Genomic DNA, 23,875 nt, shown 5'->3' with positions numbered 1-23,875 from the left:
ACCAACATCACGGACACACATACATGCCCGCTCGGTAGCAAGCTGAAGCGCCCATGTTAGGCCCACCAAAATATTATCTCTAAGCCTTGGCCGTCTAATACTTTGTTATCAGTTTGATAATAACACAGATTACATGAAACATGTTTAATTAACTCTGTGATAATAGGAAATAAACAAACTAAAATAACTTAAAAAATTAGGCAAGTTATAATTTAAAGTAATTTTTGTGTTTGTATTTATCACATTAAATTATAACCAAACTGTTATTCTATAGACTTAAATCAATGTTAGGACATTTCAGTGCCTTAGTTATTTAAGAAAATTAAACTAAACCGTTAATAGTAATTGTCAAAAATTACCAATTGTCTTACTTTAATATTTATCTGACAATGACTGGTTTTTACTACTTTGTAATTGTCGGACATGGTGATAATCCTATATTTGAAATGGAATTCATGTCCAGTAAAGAAGTTAAAGTAAGTTTTGACTGTCAATTAATTGTTATTAGTGTTATTTTTGATATTCAATTTTAAAAATATTTTAATTAGATAATTGTATTTTTTGAACTCAAATTAATTATATAATAATCTAATGACAAATTATTTTCACAATATAAAATCTTTGAATTATTTCCTTTATTTTTCTTAATTATGAAATAATGTATTTTTATTTTGACAATTTAAAATTTATTAAAAACAAATCTTTTGCTAAGCAAATTGTTGTCACTTGATGAATTCAATATATTCACATAATTGTATACACAATTTTATTTTTCACAAAATATTTAGAGACATTATAATTTTTTTTTTTTTTTTATTAATGAATATTGTTTATTACAATTATCAACCAATGGTGTATTAAATGGTCCTCAATAGTTCTCAAGATGGATCCTATATAGAGAACCACCAAAATTATTCTGAAAATAAAAAATCAACCTATTTGTTTAAAAAAAAACAAATGTTACACTTGATTTTCGGATGTTGTCAAAGCCAACACTCTTGGAAGACCTATAGTATTCATACCTCTTAATGATATAATATCCTGAACCAAGTCCTCAAATAAAATTATAAATTTCTTAAATAGCCTGTTACATATGTCACTCCTTACCAAACATTTATCTATGAATAAAATAAAATATTTTATACAAAACTTTAAGTCAAAAAATCATCCAAATACAATCAAATAATAAACAAGATACTCAAACATCTTCCTAAAAAAACTATTATACTTCTCATATACAATTATAATGTTATGCTAAGATTGGTCTAATATGGAAAATACCTGTAATCATTATTATACACAAACTCATCAAATCAAAAAATGAAGCTTCCTCATAAAAATTAATTAATTTATTACCAATATAAAGGGAAATATTTGAGAATGTGATGCTAAATTAAAAATTCCCTCTCTTAAGTTTTAAAAAGTTATACCAAATACACCATTTAAATTCAGAGAAAACTACTCAACCCACTAGATACACCAAATTGTGAACAAAATAGCCTTGTCATTTAAGAATTAAAACTTTTGTCAAGGAGTATTCTTAGATGTATCACAAGCTTTTGATCAGGTATGGCACACCAGCTTGCTTTTTAAATTAAAAAAATACTTGTTAAGTAAATTATAAAAAAAGCACTTTTACATTTGTTGACCTAATTATCTTCATAACCACTCATTCCTTTTCCATCAAGAATCGACTTGATACTAAAGAAAGTTCTTATGTCTGTATAAAAATGGAAACAAAATGAAGCTTATAATATATAATTTCATATTAAAAGTAAAGTTATTATGTGCTCAGGCCGCAATTCAGAAGAAATTTTTACCAGGAGACACAACTATTACCACCCACCCAATTTAAATTTTGAATACAGAGTTAACTCAGACTTTCTATAAAAAAATGACCTGAAAGTCTTAACTAATAAATATATTTTAAATTCAAATTCTCACTGACCAACTCGACTTATTTCATATCAAGTTCATCAAAGGCAAGGCAAAAACTTCATATTTCATATACCAACTAGTTATATCAACTTAAATGTTACTGGTACTATTGTACGTTTTTGAATTTGGAAATTCTATTTATTTTCTCATATTTACCGATTTGATATAATTGTAATACCACTTCTCCCTCATAAGTTCTTAGATACAATTCTACAAGATAATTTCACTTATTTGAAATAATTTCCATTGTTATTTTAAAATAAATACGTCAATAAGACGCGCACTATTATACTACCTGCATAAATAATTAAAGACTATAAGAGGTACAAATATATACAGTCTTCGTGATAGCAAGTAAAGATAAATTGCCAACATGTTTTGTATTCTTAAACATTCTTAAACATTTTGTAATAATCTCGTTCCCCTGCGATTCGTTATAATAATAACGAATATTATAATAATAATTGTTGCAGTATTTATCTAATGCGGTTAATTTTAAAGTACCTAGAAATAAAATATTTCAACCTATGAGGATCTTGAGTCGTAAATAATACAAAATATTACAGAGGAAATAGTTTTACCATGAATATATTGTAACTTCTATAGTGGAGAAGATGAGAGAAAATAGACTGAGATGGTATAAGCATGTAATTAAACGAGAGGAAACAAATGCAGTAAGAGTTATTATGAAAATGAACGTTGAAGGAAAAAGAAGACTCCAAAAAATTGGAAGAAAGGTAAAGAAGAAGAAGAATGTCTAAAAAAAAAAAATTAAAAAAAATTAATGATGTATTATCTTTAGAGATATTAATTATTGTTTCATATACTTTATTTCATTAAGTTGAATTAATATTTTATGATTTTTTGCTTTATAATTATATGTTTTCAGAAAGAAGATCATAGTCATTTAAATCAGTTTATAGCTCATGCTGCTTTGGACCTAATTGATGAGCTTATGTGGAAATCTACTTCAATGTATTTGAAGAGTGTAGATCGCTTTAACCATTGGACAGTATCAGCTTTTGTTACTGCTAGTCGGATGAGATTTATTATGGTTCATGATTCAAAAAATGATGAGGGTATAAAAAATTTCTTCACTGAAGTTTATGAAATGTTTATAAAGGTATCTAAATAATAAATTTAATCATATTATATATTTAGATTTTAAACTGAATTATATTGTTAGTACTTGTTTAACAAAACTTTCATTTTTATTTTTATTGCTATTTAAGAATTAATTAATTCTTACAATCATGTTATTAATTATTTTTTCTTAAAAAAGTAATATTGAATAAATAATATGAATACAGGGTCCGGCAAAAAAACCTCCCGTATTTTTAGACAGTTGTATTTAAAGCTATTTATAGATAAAACGATTTTCCTGGTATAGATAGATAGAAGTCTACGTGCCATTTTCAGTAATCATAATGGCGTGGCATGGTGAGTATCACACAAGAATTAAGTGAGAGAGATTTTGAAATTCGCAGAACTGTTGTGAAGACATTCTTCAAAACATTCCCGTTGGTGATGTTTTAACTTCGTCTGATGAGGCCCATTTCCATTTATCGGATACTGTAAATAAACAAAATTTCCGGTACTGGGCAACAGAAAACCCTCAAGAACATTGTCAACGACCACTTCACAGCCCTTATGTGACAGCTTGGAGTGCTGTTGCTGAATTTGATGTGTTAGGTCCATATTTTTTTGAAGAAAATGGGCAAAAAGTTACAGTTAAGCTGATCGCTACTGTCACATGATTGAGACCTTCCTCCGACCAAACTTAAATCAGTTTACTAGGAACCACGAAGAAGTTTGGTTCCAACAAGATAGGAACCACAGCACACACGTCACGACATTCACTAACCATTTTGAGAGAAATGTTTCCAGGACATCTTCTTTCTTTACAAGGAGACATCACCTGACCCCAAAGGTCCCCCGATTTATCACCTTGTAATTATTTTTTTTTGGGACATTTAAAGGCCCAAGTCTACACTCATCACCCAACATCTTTGGAAGCATTTAAGGAGGCAATCACTCAAGAAGTGGTAGGCATTACATCACAAATAACTCGACGAGCAATGAAAAACTTCCGGAAAAGGTTTCATAAATGTGTTAATAATGGAGGACAATATTTAACGGATATAATGTTTAAAACTTAGTAATTATTTTATTTAATGTAAAATGGCATAGTATTTAATTTAAAAAAATTAATAAAATTGTTTATTTATTTGTAATTGGATTTTAAAATCTGGGAGGTCTTTTTGTCGGACCCTGTACTTTAGTGTTTTACTAGTTTTTATTATTTTGTAAACTTTGAATGATTTAAATTTAATTTAAATATTTTATTATTAAATCTTTTAAATATTTAATAATTATCAATAATATTAAGAAAATTTAAAAAAAATTTTGACAAACCAGACAACATTTTATAGTTGTTCATCATAGTTAATTTTCTTATTATTAAATAAATTATTTATACCAATTCTAAAAATCATTACAAATTTGTATTATTATTTTAATATTTTACCTCTAGCAAAATAAATATTTTCATATATTTTTCTATTTTTATAATTTCAGTATGTAATGAACCCATTCTACAAGTTAAACATGCCAATTAAGTGTGGATCATTTGACAAAAAAGTACAATTCTATGGTCGTAAATATTTAGTTAGTTAATGTTAAAATATTATATAATATATATTTTGATTTATTGTGATCTTTATTATTCGTGTATTATTAAGCAAACCAAATCTTCCAATATTTATTATTTATTAATGATTTCAAAATCAATTGTTAATTTGTGTATGAGTATTTAAATAAACTAAATACATTTTTAGATCATATCATATCATATTATGTTATACACAATATGCACATACTATTAAATACTATAAAAGTATTGAACAAAATCTTAGTTTAAGAAATATATAATTAATTACACGATAAACTCTAAGATTCAATGATATATATTACTTAAATATTGAAAATAGATAACTAAATATTTCTAAGCTATAACTTATTAAAATTATTATTCAAAGAAAATTCACATCTATATTTGAAACACCTGATAATACATTTTAACTTAATAGTTCCATTTCTCATAATTGTTTGAGCCATAAGGTACCTGAAACATAATAGCATAATTATTTTTTAATGTATCACAAACTTTTTTTAACAGAATATTATTTATTCTAACTCCATTTAAATTAAATTTATTTTTGTCTGAATATATAATAATTTATCTTTAAACTGACTTGATATTAAAAGTTTTTAACAGTATAAACTACTAATTCAAATTGTTGAATTATAAAAATTAAATTTAACTTATTAACTTCATTCTTTAATAAGAAATAATTGTTAGAATATAAGAAATAATTTTCAAATCGTAAGAAAAAAAAAATATTTTGCTATTGAATTTTATTATATTTTTTGATTTATTTAACTAATAATAAATTAGTAGTTATTGTTTTATACATTTTTTTTTTTTTTTTTGGTTTAGTATACACATGTTTATTTTGCATATTTAACATATTTAAGCATTATTTATTCAATTATAAATACCTTTACTAATTCAAATTGAGGACTCAAATTTTTTAATATATTATTTTTTCAATTATTACGGTTGTCAAAAAATATAACTATCAATGGACTTTTACAAATAATTTAGATAACAAATTAATATAATCTAGTCTTTTCTTAAAAATATATATTTATTAATTCTATATCTATATACTTATTATACAGTACTTATATTAATGATTTTATTTTGTTACCACATTTGAAATCGAGTATATAAAAAATGTCCACTGTCGAAAATGACAGATTAAAATTAAAAAAATATAAATTTCATATTGTATTATTAAAATAAATATAAGCTGACATAATTTGAAAATGGTCTAATTTATGACCACACCCATTAATTAACTCTTAACATATATAATAATATTTATAGCATTTATTAAAGAATAATACACATTTTAAATATAACTACATGAATAAAATGTTTTGTTTGTATAATGTTTTTATATTTTTTGATAGTTGGTAATTCATTTGATTTATAACTAGCATATGCTTTTTATTTTGTTCGTTTACAATATTTATATATTGCTTGACAATATTTTTTTAATTTTTCAAATACTTCTCTAGTATTTGCTAGTAAAGCTATAATTTGTTTATCATTTTGTTAGTTTACAACAGGGACTGAAATCTATAGGTTTTTTTTTGGTTCCTGATTTCGGTTTTGGTTGTTCAATTAATATTTTAAGGGTTCCGGTTTAGATTTAGGTTTTTTAAAAGAGTAAGAGTTCTAGAACCGTTTAATTTTGATTATTAGAGATTTATTAAAAAATAATAAGAAATTATTTATTTATTCATTCTTATTTAAATTGTAATTGTTTAATTTCATGAAAATAGAAGGTATTATGAATAGTTAAAAAAAATAATTATAAATATATTAAATACCATATATATTATATCAGTCTACAGTGGCGTATTTACGGAGGAGGGTACCCGGGTCTTGACCCTCCCCCAAAAAAAAATTTAAAAAGTCAAAAAACTTGGCATGTAGATACCGAGAAAGAGAATATTAATTTTATATTATGGGTTTTTACTTTGGTTTAACTTTTGGTTATTTTTGTCGCGTCGTCGCCATCCGGCGACGACAATTACGATGAAAACGAGTCCGACGACGATAACGACGTAACATAAAAATAATTATTATATGATTATATTAGTAGGTACGCCGACTATTAATTTGTATTAATAAATCATAATAGTAGTGAAATATACATAATTTAATATAAATAATATAGTTATTACATATTTACATCATAACTCGTATATGTTTTTTTTATATTATAAACTTATAGGTACTTAATATTTAGACCCCCCCCCCACAAAAAATTTTAAAATACGCCACTGTCAGTCTATTATATTTCTTTGAATTAGGTTAAATTATTTAATTTAATTTCATTAATAAAGTATAATATCTTATCAAATTTTCTCCGGAAAACGTTTTCCTGGAACCCGTAGAGAGAAATCGATTTTTTTATGAGAAATTCGTTGGTACAAATTATGGTACAATTAATGGTGCAAAAAATTATGGATTTTTCAACATTGTGGTGCCAGGGAAACGTACCTAGTAGGCAGTCTACATCAAAGAAAAGCCGCGCGACTTGTGCCGCTCGCCTTTGCTACGTGTATGTGGACGTATTTTCGGCAAAGCCGTGCGGCATCAGTACTTATTTTTTAAGTTGGTACAAATTATTAATTAATAACGAATCGGGAAATAGATGCTGCACCGTGTGGACGCGTATTTGCCGCGCGGCAAAAGCTGCTCCGTCTAGACCCGGCTTTAGTCGCCAAAATACTTTATTACCATTTATCACAATATAACAATAATTATTATTATTTATTTTATTACAATATTATGATTAATTCGAATTTCGAATATCTAAAACGTCAAATGACGTCTTTACGGAGGGCTATAAAAATTACGAAAATAATTTTGCTGACAGTATTTCAGCCGAAAATATTCCAGCCGACAGTATTTTAGCCAACAAATATTTAGACCGAATAATATTTTGCCCGATAGTATTTGATCCGAAAATAATTTAACCGACAATATTTCATTCGACAAATATTATGGTCGAACCGTATTTTAGCCGACAAATATTTTGGACGAAAATAACTTTGACGACTAATATAATATCTATAAGATCTATAAGATCTAAACTTATTGATGGTCCAAGGGGATTTAAATGACAGGGAAACAGTTTACCCCACGGGGAATATTATAGATAACCATGGGGATATAGGTGATACATGACCGATAAAATAATTGTCTAAAATACTGTCGGCCAGGCGCATACACAAAAAAATATTTTGGAAGGGGTTTTAGATTGTACATTTTCATAATAATATAATCTATATACCAATTTTACTATATAAAAACATATTTAATATAATTTTCCAGAATTTCGGAAGGGGTTTGAACCCCTAAACCCTTCTTGTGTATGCGCTTACTGTCGGATATAATATTGTCGGCCAAATTATTTGTCGGCTAAAAATATTTGTTGGCTAAAATACTCTGCCGACTGAAATATTTGTCGGCTAAAATATTGTTCTGATAAAATACATGTCCGACAAAAGATGTTTCAGCTAAAATATTTTTCGTCTGATATACGGTTCGGACACAATATTTTCGGATTTTCTATGCACTCCCATCTTTACTTTAGCAAATTTTCGATATTTTTATAAAAACAATTCACTCTCTGAGTTATTCACACAATATTTAATTCACTCTTCAAAGGGTGAATTTCTTTCTTTTCTTTCTTTCAACGCTATTCTAGTGTTGATTAATAAAGTTGGCTTTAATAATTCTTATTTTATTTAAATATTAACAATTTTTAATTTATGCAAGTTTATAATATGTATGTCATATTAAATTTTAATGTACTAAACTTACGGTTTCATATTTGATTATTGCTTGTTGCATTTTACTATTTTTTCTTATTTTGCTGTAGTTATCATCAAGCATGGCATGACCAACAAATTTCTTACCAACAAAAAACTAAAAGCAAATAATTTTTATTATTAACTTTGTATACTCTTAATAAGATAAACAATTTTTATTGTAATTGAACCTTATGTCCGTATGAATTATATTAATTAATTAATTAATTATAACATTTAAAAATAATATAGAAATTGATGTGTAAAAAAAAAGAAATTGACATAACTATGTTCAAAAACTTGAACTTAAAATTTACATACCCCTCTACAATTCTGCAGCAGCATGTAAAAAACATTTAATATTTTAACTATTACATTTTTAGCAGGCTCAAGAAATAATTTAAAAATGCTAAAAACATTTATGACTTATTCATAAAAAAATTTTTTTACCAACTACTGTAAAGACAGATTTATTTTGTTGATTCAAATCTATTTCAAAATAAATTTAATTGGTACACTTATTTATATTTTTATTTTCAGTTACATTAAAATTATAAATAATATTAAGGTATGAAAATATTGTTAAAATTTAATGTTAAAAGTTAAAATATATGTATTATAATTATGCTAATATTTATTAAACTAGATAAAAAAATATTTGGAGAGGTAGATAATCAATTTAATCAAAAGTATTAAAATAAGTTAAGACTGTATAGAATAAAGTTTGGTAATAGTAAATTAACAGTTTTCTAAAAGTCTAAGAAAATAAAAAATTTGACTCTTTAAAGTAATATTAATGTTATTATTACTCATTGACCTAATAAATAAATATTTATAAATAGAAAGAATATAAGCAAAATATTCTATTAAATACATTTTATTATATTTTAAAAATGTGGTAAATATAGTAAAAGTATTATAATCATCAACAAACTATAAAGAATCAGCTTTGATTTTATAAATTTATAAAAGGACTTAAAATGTTTAGATATTTATTAATGAGCCTATAACTCTATGTTTATAATGTTAAACATTATATTTATGCGTAGGTACATGATATATTACATACCGACAGTGTTTATAAGAATTAGTTAAAATGATGCGAGCCGATAAGTAAATGAGAACGATGTAGTACAGTATGTATAATAGCACTAATAACACGGTTATTATTACGATAATTTATGACTCTTAAATAGTGTATACACTAAACAGGACTGTCTGAACCTTGAATGTAAAATAAAACGAATGAACAACAAATAAGAATTTAAACAGATATACCTTGTTCGATTTTTTTTTTTTTCGTACTTATATTATAATAACCAAAATTATGATTATAAAATTAACCACTAAAATATAATCATTTAATTAATTTATCTGGAGGAAAAGAGTACCCCAAACCATTTCACATTTATTTTACTGATCAGTGATTATACACATCGTATTTTCGAGGAGTCATGATATCTTGCATATTCGGTTCAACTTATATTTGTGAACAAGTATTTTCAACTAGGAAAATCAATAAAAACAAAACTTGGTCTTGCATAACAAATAAACATCTTCATGCCGTTTTCCAGGTAAATGCAATCAAATTAGAACCTAATATTGATGTCCTCTGTGAAAAAACAAGGATAAAACTCAAATTAAAAAAAAAAAGGATATATTTATAGGTATTTTATATTTGTAACAAACATTATGTAGTAAATAATTAAAGTTATGAGTTGATCTTTATTAAGATGTGCCTGTATTAATATATAATATTATATTAACTCAAAAGAAAAAGTTTAAGTTCTTGTCTAGCCTAGATTTTTTGTTTTTAATGGCCTTTGGTATAATAGGTTGGTCACCAATGGTTTATGATTTATCAATCTAAATTTTGTTTAGAATGATTTATAACTTTACAGTTCTTATTTAGATATCTAATATTAAAAACGATTTTAATATAGGTACTCACTCTACTGTCCAATTGGCACATCTATAAATAAAATTTACAGTTTATCAGTCTTTAATAAATAATACTATACTTAGGATTTATGCATTAATAGATTTTATTATTTTTTTCAACTTTAAAATTATTTAAACAACAAATATTTAAACATATTATTAAATCGATTTTTCATTAATAGCTATTTATAACCTATAATTAGAATACAAATTATAAATAATAATAAACTAAGTAAAATATAAATAATCGACAGTAAATGTAGAAAAAATTATAAGTTCAATACTATTTGTAACATTTATGTATTAAGAATTGTTTGATTAGGCACGCCTGATATAATGTATATTAGTTAATTAATTATAATTTAATATAGGTATACCTAATTTTCAATTTTCTTAAATGAAATTCATAAAAGTAATAAAAATAAACATTAGGTACTTAAATATAATACTCTGTCCACTAAATATAACACACAGAAATAATAATTCATATAATATCTATAGATAAGTAAGAAGTTTAAAGGTACATGATAATAAAATATTATTTTAATTTATGATTTATGTTATTGTTTTAAATGTAACAAGATAATTAAAAATGGAGCAACACAAGATGTTAAACGTCTTCCTAATAAAAAATATTAAATAGGTACTTAAAAATGAATATTAATATAAAACTTAACTTACCAGCTGATTTGTAACCAATATCCATTAAAATGATTGTTAAAACAACATAAAAAAGTTCATATTAGTGCATTAAAATTAATTAAAATTGAATCCAATGTATTAACATTAAAATTATCATACATCAAAACTATTAAAAATAAAATAGTTTTTTTGTTTTCTTTTTTTTTCTTTTATAAATCTTACTGTATACAGTAAGATTAATATAATTTTGTACCTATAGGTACAAAATTATATTAAACTGATATTTTAAATAATATTTACTGTTTACTCAATGTTTTTATTTTAATATTAACCATACAATAAATAACTAGTTAAAATCAGTTTAACAATTTTCATATATAAAAAAAAAGCATATTAAATTCACTTATAAAATTTGTAAATTGATTTTTCAACAGAATGATAATGTTTAATTATAACTTATACATTTTAATTTTTCATCGTAAAATTCAGCAACCATGTGTTGTCCAACATCGGCAACCTTCATATATTGTTAAATTATATCTCAACGATTTTTTTTTTTTTTTAAACCCAAGGACTTGAAAAAACAACCCAAAACATCACAACAAAAACACACTTGTAATCATCAACCCATCATTACTATCTTTTTCATAAAAAAAAAGGTAAAAAGAATCATTGTTCGTTAAATTTAATAAACTCAGCAACTCCTTCCGTATTCTATAATAATTGCATAATTTCAGATTTTTTTAAATTCTTTACAGCTAAATCGTAAATAGAGTCATGCACCCTTTGCAGGCTATTCGTACATTTATAAAAAAAAATCTTCAAGGGAGCTTTACATTATTTGTTCCTCGAAATTAATTTTATAAATTTAAATAAAAAATTGTTAAAACTAGAATCATCGATCAAGAAGATAAACTAACCAGCTCGTAGAGCTGCTTTTAAAATTAGACACGGATAAATACTCAATAAAATCATCCTCAAATCTTGCGTTATTAATTCAATTTTTTGTTTTAATAACTGAAACAGTATTTTTCAACATTTTTATTCATCTCTTATAGATTTTTAAAAATAAATTGAAAATGTTGACAACCTTTTTTAAATATACTTTGCGAATAAACTATACAATCAGTATGAGTAATGATTATTATTTTTGTTGTTAATAGTAATAATAAACTTCGTAATAATTGATTATGCTAACCCTCTAAGGGAAGAATACACTCTACAGATTAACATTAACTAAATAGTAATTGTTCAGAAAATAGTTTTATTTTATTATCTGTTTTCTTGATTTCACAATTAATCATACCAATACTGTAAATTTATATAGGTATAACGTTATGTATTTTGATTGTAAGAACACAATATTTTTTTTTCCAAAAAAGGTAATTAAATAAAAAATTAATGAAATCAGTTTCTACAAGAGTATACCTATCTAAATGTTTACAGCTCAACCAACCCTATTCTGTGTTCTTATCTACCCCTACTCGAATCCTAGTATTCTTTGAGAAAAGGTTTACCTAAATAATAAATGTAATAGATTCCAAAAAATAAAAATAATATTATTATTATATATATAAACCAAATATTTAAGTATGATTTATCAAATTATTAATAATAAACTTTTAAACTATTTTTGTAGTAACAATCTAGTTACAATTCTGAAAAATTTTATACATGTTACCGGAAAAGATGACAATCAGTCCGTGTTGACAATGACTAGTCAATAACGATAATGCCTGATTTAGTAAGGAATTAATGTCAATATCTAGTCATTGATAACAATTCCTAATAAAAGAAGGCATTGATAATAACATTAAAAATTAATTTAATATATTTTAATACTTATTAGCTATTTAGGATAAATCATAATCTTAATCTTTATTGTTACGTGGTAAATTACTATGACACTTGGAATTATATAATCTAGTACAGCGGTACTCAAACTGTGCTCCGCGAAGCTTTTGGTGCTCCGCAATGGTTTGCCTAGGGCTCCGTTCGTAACACCACAAAAAATTTAAAAAAATTTTCGTCATTTAAAATTAATATATATTTCATGAAGACTTGAATGTTCCATAATCAGATCGATCACCGATAAAGCGGTGTTGATATTTGTTTGAATGCGAATTTATAACATTGCCTAATATAATACGGAAATGTTGATAAAACTACGAAATATCCAACATTGCCTAACCTTTCCAGTCATTGTCAACAATGACTAGGATATATTGACAATTCCTGAATTTTCATCTTTTCCGGTAACATATATAAATATAAATATACCAATTCAAATTAGATAATACAATTTTATTATGTTACAAATATGTATGATAAACATTGAATACATATTATATGTATTTTCCTTGATCATATTCACAGGGGCATAAGTATAGATTATTAATGGAGGGGGTTTTGACTTTTAAATTATTAGTAATAGATAAAAACATATATATTAAAAAACAAATACAATTATAGGTATGTTAATAAAAAATACTTGTAATGTTATTTTTTTAAATTAAATGTTATATAAGTAAATTTAGTCATTACCTACATTTTGTTATTTTTTTACAATTTATAAGGGATCAACAATTATGTCTCTATAAATATTTAGAAGAGCTAGGTCATTAAGTCACTCTTGATCAATGGTGTTTCGTAAATACGTCTTTAAGCGTTTTAATATAGAAAGGGAACGTTCCGCATTCGCAGTAGATACGGGAAGAGAAGGCAATATTTTCAGAAGACTATAAATTATCCGCTATAATTATATACATCAAATAAAAAAAAAATTGTTTGTGGTTCTATTGTAAGTGACATAACTTTCATTTGTTATTTCATAATTTAAATAGTTTAATTTTATATTTATAAAATATAGTAAAACGTCCATAAATATAACTATATTCTGACTATAATCTGAAAAACCCCGATTAAATCCGATTAACTTAACCTTATTATTTCTAGTTTTAGATCTGTATTTTTTGATAACATATATTTGTCTATTGTTATCAATCAATTTTTCATGCTAATGCAAAAAAAAATAAAAACATTTTTTTTAAAAAATGTTTGAACATATATCGTGAAAATAATACGACATACAAAACAACAGTTGACATAAAACATTTCAAGGGGGGAGCACCCTCTTCGCCCTCCACCCTACAACCGCTACTTATATACCTATTTATTACATTGCAGTGCAATATGATGTGTGTTGACTGCTGCTAAACAACTTTTATTAAACTTGATTTTTTTTATTTTTAAATTGACAAAAAAAATCTACAAGTTAATATAAAGATATTGCAACACGAGAAAAATATTTATATTTTTATCCAATTTGTTTGTCTTTTAAAAAGTATTATTTAATTAAGTTGATAAAATCCATTGAAATATTCTAAACAATTTTATTTGATACTGCATTTAATATCTTCTCCATGTCCATATTAAAATAAGTAAATTAACATATGGTATATTCGTAAAGATAATTTAATACATATTCATTGTGGAATTATTATCAAACATCTATCAACAATTGTAATATAAACAAACGCGTATCTCTGGTACACGGTTCATTATCCATCATGATCAACCATTGTACCGTGTAAATATATGAGGTATCGAAAGTGATTATTACATTTTTATTGTGTTGAAGTTCGAAATGTAAAGTATTCGATCGATAAATGAGACATTTCAATACAAAATCAAATCTAAATAAAACTAAATCAATTCGATTTCTTTGCTAAAAATAATTTCTAGTACATTTTCTTAATATTTAACACGTATAAATTATACTATATTACTTTTGTATACTTTATCAAATATACACATATGTATTATCAAATTATCAAAAAAATATTATCAAATATTTCTATTATGAATAGTTCTTGTAAGTATTTTACAAGTATAAGAATTTACACTTGGAATACATTATTGTATTTGTAAGCTGTTATATTATTATAGCCTATAACATGTATAGTCTATATCAGTGATTCTCGACCGGGGGTCGCGACCCCCTTGGGGGTGGCCAACAATTTTTTTAGTGAAAAAAAATTAATTCAAATCAACAACAACAAAAGAGTCATTAAATTTAAAAAATATTAAAATTTAAATCATTTTTATTTTTTATTTTCTATTAATTAACGCCAATCGGCAATAATAACAGTTTGTAAAATTGTTCAATGCTTACATCATAAAAGGGTCGTTGGACATATTGGTAGCATTATAGGGAGTTGCAAACTTAAAAAAGTTGAGAACAACTGGTCTATATGTCTATACATATACATAGCGTTAAGCTATAGTTGATTTCTATTAATTACTACACTGAATGGCTGTTTTCGATATTGAAGAGAATAAGATCTTAGATGAAAAAAGATAAGTTAGATACATTTCTTCATTAAAAATACCATAAATATTAAAACAGTTATATGTGTAACAAAACTTGATTATTGTGGCATTAAAGTTTTTATACTAAAAAAGTTCAAAATAAATTATAATTGTTTGTTATTGTTTGAATGTATGTAAAAATCTTATAATAATAATAGTACCTAGTATCTATTTTGAAGTCTTTTATTTTAATTAATAATGAATGGTACGTATATGAATCCTTTTTCAAAATTAGCACAAATGTACAAACAGCAGTAAAATAATTTTATCCTTAGATTTTGAGGCGTAACTATATTCTGAATGCATAGCATAAAACTTATAGCAATATTGTCTGATATATAATTTGATAATTATAGATAACGAATAAAGTTGACAGATTTAATAAACTTAACAGGAAAATAAATAAATAATTGTCCAAAATTAGCTTAAATCGCAGTGGCATATGTAAGTAATTTACATATTATGTATTAATGTATTTATTACTTACTAAAGCATTACCTACTTTAAAAAACTATATACTTTTAATAATAAAAATACATTTTTCTAAATTGCATTTAATATTTAACAGGTATACATGTGACAGGTATAACATCTGTGTTAAAACCTATAAAAATTCTTTATGAAATAGCTAATTACATTTTCTTAAAATCCAGTAATCTAAGAGAAAAGTGAAAATTCATTTATTATACCATAACCAGTAATCTACCCTAGATATATTGCCAGCAATACTAGCTATAGAGTCAAACATGCGTCATAAAATATGTAGGTCACTAAAAATGATCTTGTTGATTAAATTAACACATTATTTTTCTATATTAAAAAAAATAAATTTCTGAATTAACAAAAATGAAAAATATTATGGCCTTTATTTTTTCAATATGAAACCTCATTAAAAATATTAAATACTAAAGTTTCAAATACTTACTTTGCCTCCAAGGTTAGACTGAAAAAATTACCAAAAATATATTTTTATAGTATTAATTATTATAATAATTTTTCTTATTTATTAATAAATCCAATTTTAATATAAATTAAATACAATAGTTTATTATTTAATGAGAAAACTTATAGATAACTAGTAAGTAAACGTTAGTAGAACAAATAAAACCTTTTTTTTTTGAATAAAATAAAAACTAACAAAAACACAAAAGAATGCCCTCTTCTTCTATTATAATTATTATCATTTGTTTCATACATAAATTAAAGAATGTATTACACAAGAAATTAACAGAAAGTGGAATTTGCTGTCAGTTAACAATTGCAAGATGGACAATCTTTTGTTTTGTTTTATTATTTTTACACCATAAACAATAGTAAAGAAAAATTATTCACAGTACAGCTGTACCCTCAAACTCCAAATATAAATTATTTATTAAAAGCATTTTTTGAAAATGTTAAAAAATTAATAGTTATACTTTTGAATACTTCAGTTCTACGTTTTGAAGATGATTTTGATTAAAAATGCTGCTAATATGATGATGAAAAATAAATAAATTTTACACTTAAAAAAACTATGGGTTAGTACCTAGCATTGAACTAAAATATGTAGATACATAAAATATTTTACATATTTTATGCAAATAACTACCTATAAATTATAAAATTATAATACAAAATTATGCATAACAGATTTCTCACTTACTGCTCTTTTCCATTCTAATGGGAAGAAGCGTTTTATTTCCCTGTATGCAGTATCTGTAAAAATAAAACTGAAATATTATCACTTTATTTTTTTAATAATTTACTGGTAACGTATGTAAAATAATAACGTAAAAATACATTATAGTTAAATTATTACATTTATTTTATACATTAAACAATTTAAAATAAATATATAGGTACGTAAAATAATGTACCAATTACAAATAAACAAATTAGAAATTTTAAATCATTATTAATATTTTTAAACAAATAATGATGAAATAATAAGAAAGAACCATCAAAATATTAATGAAATCCTTAAATCGCAAAGTTTAAATATGCTTATAAAAAACGGAATTATTATTTCAGTTAAATCTTTCAGTGATGATCTCTCAGTTTCGGGTATTTCTTGTTATAAAAGATAATTCTAAACGGATATCATTAGGATATAATAAAAAATACGGAAATGAGTACCTATGGAAGTAAAAAACCTATTAATATTTTTTATATTCAGTACTATTTCAATTATATGACTGTTTCTTAAGACATCCAAGACATATTGTAATATGTGATGACACTATATTGAAGAACATATCTGACAACTTTTCAGCTATTGTTATAAAAATATAAAAATTATTTCCAATTTTTAAAGTTTATAGATCTGAAAATCATTCTGTAACAACTCATTGGTATAATATTCTAGTCATGTACAACATTTAATACGTCTCTCAGTGACTGTCTGTGTAATCATAATTTAATTTTGAAATTTATTATTTTTTTTAAATAAAAATAAAAATTGAATTCAGTAAATGGTTTTAGTTTTCAACTCAAATGTTGAGGTGCAGTACGTTTTAGCTCTATAATTATGAATACAAGTTAGTATACATTATAAAGGTACTTATGAACTTAAATTAAATGTACTCTTTAAGGGTATTGAAATAATAATTTAAAACCCAAAAAAATAACAATACATTATTATGTTGACCACATATTTTGAATATTATATTGAAGCCCGAAATATAATAGTAAAAAAAGATACGTTGGTGAAGTTGGCCCTCTAAATGAATTAATAATTTAAAAATGTTACCAATATTTTGCAAATTATTTGTAAATTGGTTTTAACAATTTACAAATCGAAATTCTTTGAAACTTCGTTAAAAAATCTTTCACTAGAGCCAACTTTACGTAGCCCCCCGACTTAACCCGATCAGTTCTAAATACGTATTAATATTTTGCAAATTAATTGTAAATATTATTTCAGTTATAATCAAAGTACAAATTTCGAAACCTATTATTATGAATGTAAACATTTGTTCCTAATAAAAAAAAATGTAAATTGGTTTGAAGTGGGGGAATGTTTCAGTCCGGAACAATAGGTACTGGTTCATTTCTGGCTATCTATAACGTTATTATTATTTAAAGTTATTTTAATTTTAATTGTTCATTAACCCATTCATGAAAATATTCACTCTCAATGCTTAACTGCTCGTTGTTCAAGTTTGTCTCTCACGAGTTTCAAACAGCTTGCTTATTTAAATTCGTAATATAAAATAAATAAGAACATTTTTAACACGCATGTTTCGATTAAGTAAATTCAATCAACTTAACATTCAAGCTGAAAATATTATTGAAATTATTTTAATCTTGTTTAATTAATTTATAAGCTAATAAATAAATATTTTTTGAATTTTTAGAGAAATTAATAATGTAATTAAAATTTTTTAATAGAAAAAATTCTTATTTTAATAATCTATAAAGGTATAGATACATTTTTTGCACAAATTATATTACAGTTTTTAATATATGTCATATTTGTATTATAAATTATTTTGTAACATTTTAAAATCAGATATATGCAACTATAAATTAAAATATAAAAATTTTTATTTCCATATAGAATTGTAAGTGATAACTTTATAGTTAAGATGATAAATATAAATTCATTTTTAGCATGATATTTAAATAATTTTTTCAATTTTTGTCATAGTACAATAATATCATGGTTATATAATATATACTTAAAAATTAAATATTTTGTAAAAACCCAAAATATACACCAAATGTAATAAATACAAATTATTTATTCATATCAATTATTTAAAATTAAACGATGATGTGTAGGATTGAATAAAAAATTTAATATTTTTCCTAATATAATATCAATAATTTGAAGTATCAATATCTGCTGTTCACAGTTGAAAATGGAAAACGAGGTACGTTTTTAAATAGTATCTATTATAATATTGAATATTATCCTATATTCTTATTTCCTCGAAAATTTACTTTGGTTTTTATTAAATCAATATTATATATATATAATTATATGTATGTAAAAAAAACAGTTTGTTTAATTATAAAAATAGCACGAAATATTTCAAATATATGACTTTGAATTTAATTCGGATTTTTTACTACATAAAGGACCTACAACTTAGAATCGCTTTGGTTACTCTTAGAGAGGGCAACCCCCTCAAATTAAGATTCACTGAAAGTTTTCAACTTGTACCCATATCCCGCATACCATTCTTTTCGTTTTTTATTTTATAAAATTAAAAATTAAAATTAATACTAAAACGTTCATGACCAAAAATTATAATAAAAACATCAAAAGAATAAATTATATAAATGTATGAAATTAAAAAATAAAGAACAATTTAACTAAAGACAAATTAAAATAATTCTTCGTTTCATTCAGAATCTAAAAATAATAATACAAGAATGTTGATGTTAAAAACTAAAAAATAAGGTCTGATTTTATCACAACTATGAAATATATAAAACTTGATTTTTCACATTATTTAAAAAATGGTTCGACAATGTAAATATTTACCCCTGCCGGAAAACAAGTCTAAGCCTTCTACTTTTATTACATTTTGTTCATAGCATAATATAACTGCCTACATATGCATCGTCTTTAAAACACCATGAAATACCAGGTTTAGTTAAAATATTTTATTATTCTATAACTACGTTAGAGAGGGGTGATTTAAAACGTGCTCATACAGAGGTACGATAATTCATTATTAATATATTTTCTATTTTACTATTTACTAAGAATAACTAACAATATTTCTTAAAAACCAATAAATAAATCCTTTAAAGTTATTAAAATTTTATGTACATATTTTTTTCTTCAATTTTTCATTAATTCCCCCCCCCCCCGCTCGCTGCCTAAGAGTATAACTTTCGATTCAAAATATAATTTTTCTTATGATTCATACTAATTTAATTGTTTTATAAATATTAACATTACACAACATCCTGTATATATATATAAAAAACAAATTTACTAATTCTGAATAAAAAATTATTTTTAAAAGTAAAAATATATTTGTAGGCTGAAATAAGTTTAACCTTAAAGACGTTGGTTATACCTCAAATATACCTACATAAGGTTATACCTTATGGAGGAAAAAAGCATAAATGAATCTTATAAAAGTTAAATTATTATTTAATATTAAATATTTGTTACACTATTTAATAAGATATAGTTATATTGATTTTAATAATCAGATGGATAAATAATGTAAGATACTTAAACTATCATATTATAGTGATGAGATAACTTCAAATTAAAAAATTATACATTTATTACAATTTATATTTTTAAAGTATGAGTATCTATAATGGAATTTATAAAAATATAACCATCTTTAGTTGATTAGTGTCTACTTTTAAAAGTAAAATATTAATATTTTCAAAAATTATTTTAACACTTATTAATCAAAATTATTGTTAAGTATTTATCTAATAATATAATTTGAAGTTTCTTATACACATAAAAATAGCATTTGAATCAAATTATATTTTAAGAAAATAAAAAAATTACGGTAATATTAACTAAAAAAGAAGCCTGTATATTCAATAATAAAAAAGGATTAATTTAACACCGAAATATGTTTGGTAATTTATTAAATTTAATACTTAATTTAAGGGTTAAGTATTACATCATAGATACAATAGATACATAAATATTAGTTATAAAATGTATTTGAAGTTATTTCGATGTTATGAAACAAATCTACTTGTAATAATAATATTATTATACCATTTATACTGAATTAAATAAAAAAATTAACACCATATGAGGTAATGACATATTATACTATAATTATAGAAATCAATTAATAAATAAATAGATCTTGGACAAAGTGCAAATATTAGTTATCACAGATGTATGTTGATTTATGAATAGTTACAACTTGGACCACCAATAAATATTAATAATTCTTAAAGTACTAATAACGTGTTTAAAATGATAACAATTTTCTCCATGTTAGTGTAAATATCATTAAACCGATAGGTAGTTTAAAAAGTTTGAATACACGTAGGTACATTACATTGTGAGCCAAGTTTAATTTATCAAATTTAGACTCTATTATTTAACTTGATTGATTCTTAAATTATTTAATTTCATGATCGTAAAACTATTTGTTTTATTTTTAATGAATTTTGAATAAATGAATTAAATAATAATTTTTACCAATATTTATTTATTTAATAAAATCGAATAATTCGGTTCATTTTTCATAGCATTGAATATCGACTAATGAGATTTCGTTGTGAATAAGAAATTATTTTTGTTGGTAATACATTGACATCGTGATTATTATTATTTAATTTTTCAACATAATTAATGTGTACACGAAAAAGAAAAGTACTGGAATTATTGAAGATTAATATATGTCTCCAAAATATACACATAATAAAAACTGACTGACCATCCTATAGTTATATGCCTTGATAAATAAGAAATTTTATAAATAAGGTCAATTTGAAAATTAAAAAAATATGAGCATTCTATCTTGGTAATTTATAGGAAAATATTTTCATTTCAATAAATTATACATTTATAATGAATGAAAAACATTGCGAAAATTCATCACATTTAGTATTTAGTATTCATGATTGCATTTAAAATATATAAATAAAATCTGTATATAAATATTTATTATAAAATATACAATATATAATAACAGTTTATAATAAGCAAATGAGCGTACAAGAAAAATAATATTCATTGAAAGAAAATTTGAAAAGAGTATCTATATATCCAGTAACACTGAATGCACATAGTAAATTAATGTTAACAATTAGCTATTAAATTATTTAATATTTAAGAAGTTAAATAAATTCAATTTTTGATTAAATATATCTGTATTTAAATTAAAAATAATAATTATAGCAAACATATTGAATACTGTGTATATTTTTTGTCTAATATTTTATAATATGTTTTATTTTTTTTAAAGAAAATGTATAGTCTATATTTATAAACTGAATTTGATTTTAAATATTATTTTTACATATCATATTATGATTTATTTATTACAAATCTAAATATTATGTAAGTATATATTACTTATTCATTGTTTACTTAATTGGTAAATTAAATTCAAGATTAAAATATCCATGAAGCCTGCTATTAAAAAATCAGGAACTATTTATTTTCTACCACATATTAAGTATATTTTAAATATAAACTCCATGTAAACGTTCGAAATAATTTATCCTTAAAAATAATTATTGTTAATATTTGTGCAATTCATAAGGTGAAAAATATTTTGTAGAGTAAAATATTTTTTTTATTAAGTTCCTTTTTACGAAGTTTTTAAAGAATATAAGACATAAATTTAATACTCTTAGTTTTACTTTTAAATATTTAATGTATGACATACAAAGTACTAATTTAAATACAAATAATTCAAATTAGTGCCTAATATATACTATACATATTTTGCTGTAAAGAAATATTTCTAATTAGCTAAATAAATATATTTTTGTATGTCAAATTTAAAATTGATTTATGTTATTTAACAACAACTGTTTAAATAAAAAACAAATAATATTTTTAAATGTGTAGTGTTTTTATGATAATTAAATCTAATAATAAAATTACAAAAATCAACAACCGTCTTAAGATAATCGTAAATTATTTTCTAAGAAATTATTGATGTACGTTGAAATTTGAAATTTCTTATAATATTAGTATATTATATGGCATTTTGTTCGAATACATACATGTTATCATTTGTATGTTATAAACAATTAAAATAAGTTGTTAAATAAATTATATATCAAAATGGGTAGTTTATCAATTTCTTAAATACGATTAAATATAATAATACTAGGATTCTATTTTAAATCAAATCTTGTAAAATTATTAAATTTAATAGAAAAAAAATAAATGAAAGTTTTTATTAAAAGTAATACCTTGCAAATGGCAGTCCAAAAAATTGGACGACGAAAGTCCAAAAATTATAATATAAACCACTACAAAGCTGATGTGCTTCATGGTCGAGCTTAGACTTGAGTTAACCAAATGCGTGTCACTTACAACAAGTATTCTACTTTTACGCCGATAGTGGCGCAGCCGTTGTAGCTCTGCGCACAACTTCTACATGGTTACTTTTACAAATACACAACATCAATATATCTTCATATGTACCATGTAAGATTCCTACTATATTTTTAATTTTGTAAAATTATTTAACCGCATCGTTTGAAAAAAAACATTATTATGACTATTATTTAAAAGTATTCATATTTTTAAAAAAATAAGATAATAATTATGACTTCAATATCTTTATTTAAAATTTTTTTTTAAAGAGGTACCTTGGTATCTTTAGATCAGTATTTTTTGTTTGTGATATTTCATTTATCCATCTTTTATTATTTTATTATTATTTTATTAATATTAATGTAAACGTACGAAAAACTATTAAAATATGGTTATAACTAAAATTACTGATTTGGCAACAATTACGCGTAATTGTTGTTACCGTCAACACATTTAAACGTTATTAAATGCTTTTGTTAAGTAATTTCTATAAATAATAATTTCCACAAATATTTAATTCAAACACTTAAATAGATGCTTATTTTAGGG

General features: G+C 23.5%; 2 protein-coding genes across 6 annotated transcripts; one reads left to right on the top strand and one right to left on the bottom strand.

Annotated features, from left to right (window-relative positions):
* Positions 1-188: 188 nt before the first annotated feature.
* On the top strand, positions 189-4,660 carry LOC112693585 (trafficking protein particle complex subunit 2). Of its 3 annotated transcripts, none has more exons than XM_025568712.1 (4): positions 388-476; positions 2,545-2,675; positions 2,828-3,061; positions 4,516-4,660. In XM_025568712.1, coding segments are annotated over exons 1-4 (465 nt in total). In that variant the 5' UTR covers positions 388-475; the 3' UTR covers positions 4,615-4,660. The 3 variants fall into 3 exon arrangements, with proteins under 3 accessions (XP_025424499.1, XP_025424497.1, XP_025424498.1); XM_025568713.1 differs by having other exon boundaries at positions 405-476; positions 2,505-2,675; XM_025568714.1 differs by lacking the exon at positions 2,545-2,675 and having other exon boundaries at positions 189-476.
* A 273-nt stretch (positions 4,661-4,933) lies between these two features.
* LOC112693584 lies at positions 4,934-23,294 on the bottom strand. Of its 3 annotated transcripts, XM_025568709.1 has the most exons (8): positions 23,200-23,294; positions 16,988-17,040; positions 16,271-16,288; positions 11,895-11,897; positions 10,343-10,363; positions 8,713-8,724; positions 8,405-8,509; positions 4,941-5,062 (listed from the first exon to the last, which is right to left on the bottom strand). In XM_025568709.1, exons 1-8 carry the CDS (start codon positions 23,279-23,281, stop codon positions 5,021-5,023), a joined length of 336 nt encoding a protein of 111 aa, XP_025424494.1. In that variant the 5' UTR covers positions 23,282-23,294; the 3' UTR covers positions 4,941-5,020. The 3 variants fall into 3 exon arrangements, with proteins under 3 accessions (XP_025424495.1, XP_025424496.1, XP_025424494.1); XM_025568710.1 differs by lacking the exon at positions 8,713-8,724 and having other exon boundaries at positions 4,934-5,062; XM_025568711.1 differs by lacking the exons at positions 8,713-8,724; positions 10,343-10,363; positions 11,895-11,897 and having other exon boundaries at positions 4,934-5,062.
* Between the last annotated feature and the right edge of the window lie 581 nt (positions 23,295-23,875).

Source organism: Sipha flava, unplaced genomic scaffold (genome assembly GCF_003268045.1).
Source record: "Sipha flava isolate LNK unplaced genomic scaffold, YSA_version1 88_pilon_pilon, whole genome shotgun sequence".
Lineage (NCBI taxonomy): Eukaryota > Metazoa > Arthropoda > Insecta > Hemiptera > Aphididae > Sipha > Sipha flava.
Note: the sequence above shows the minus strand (reverse complement) of the source record. Positions and strands in the feature narration are given on the sequence as shown.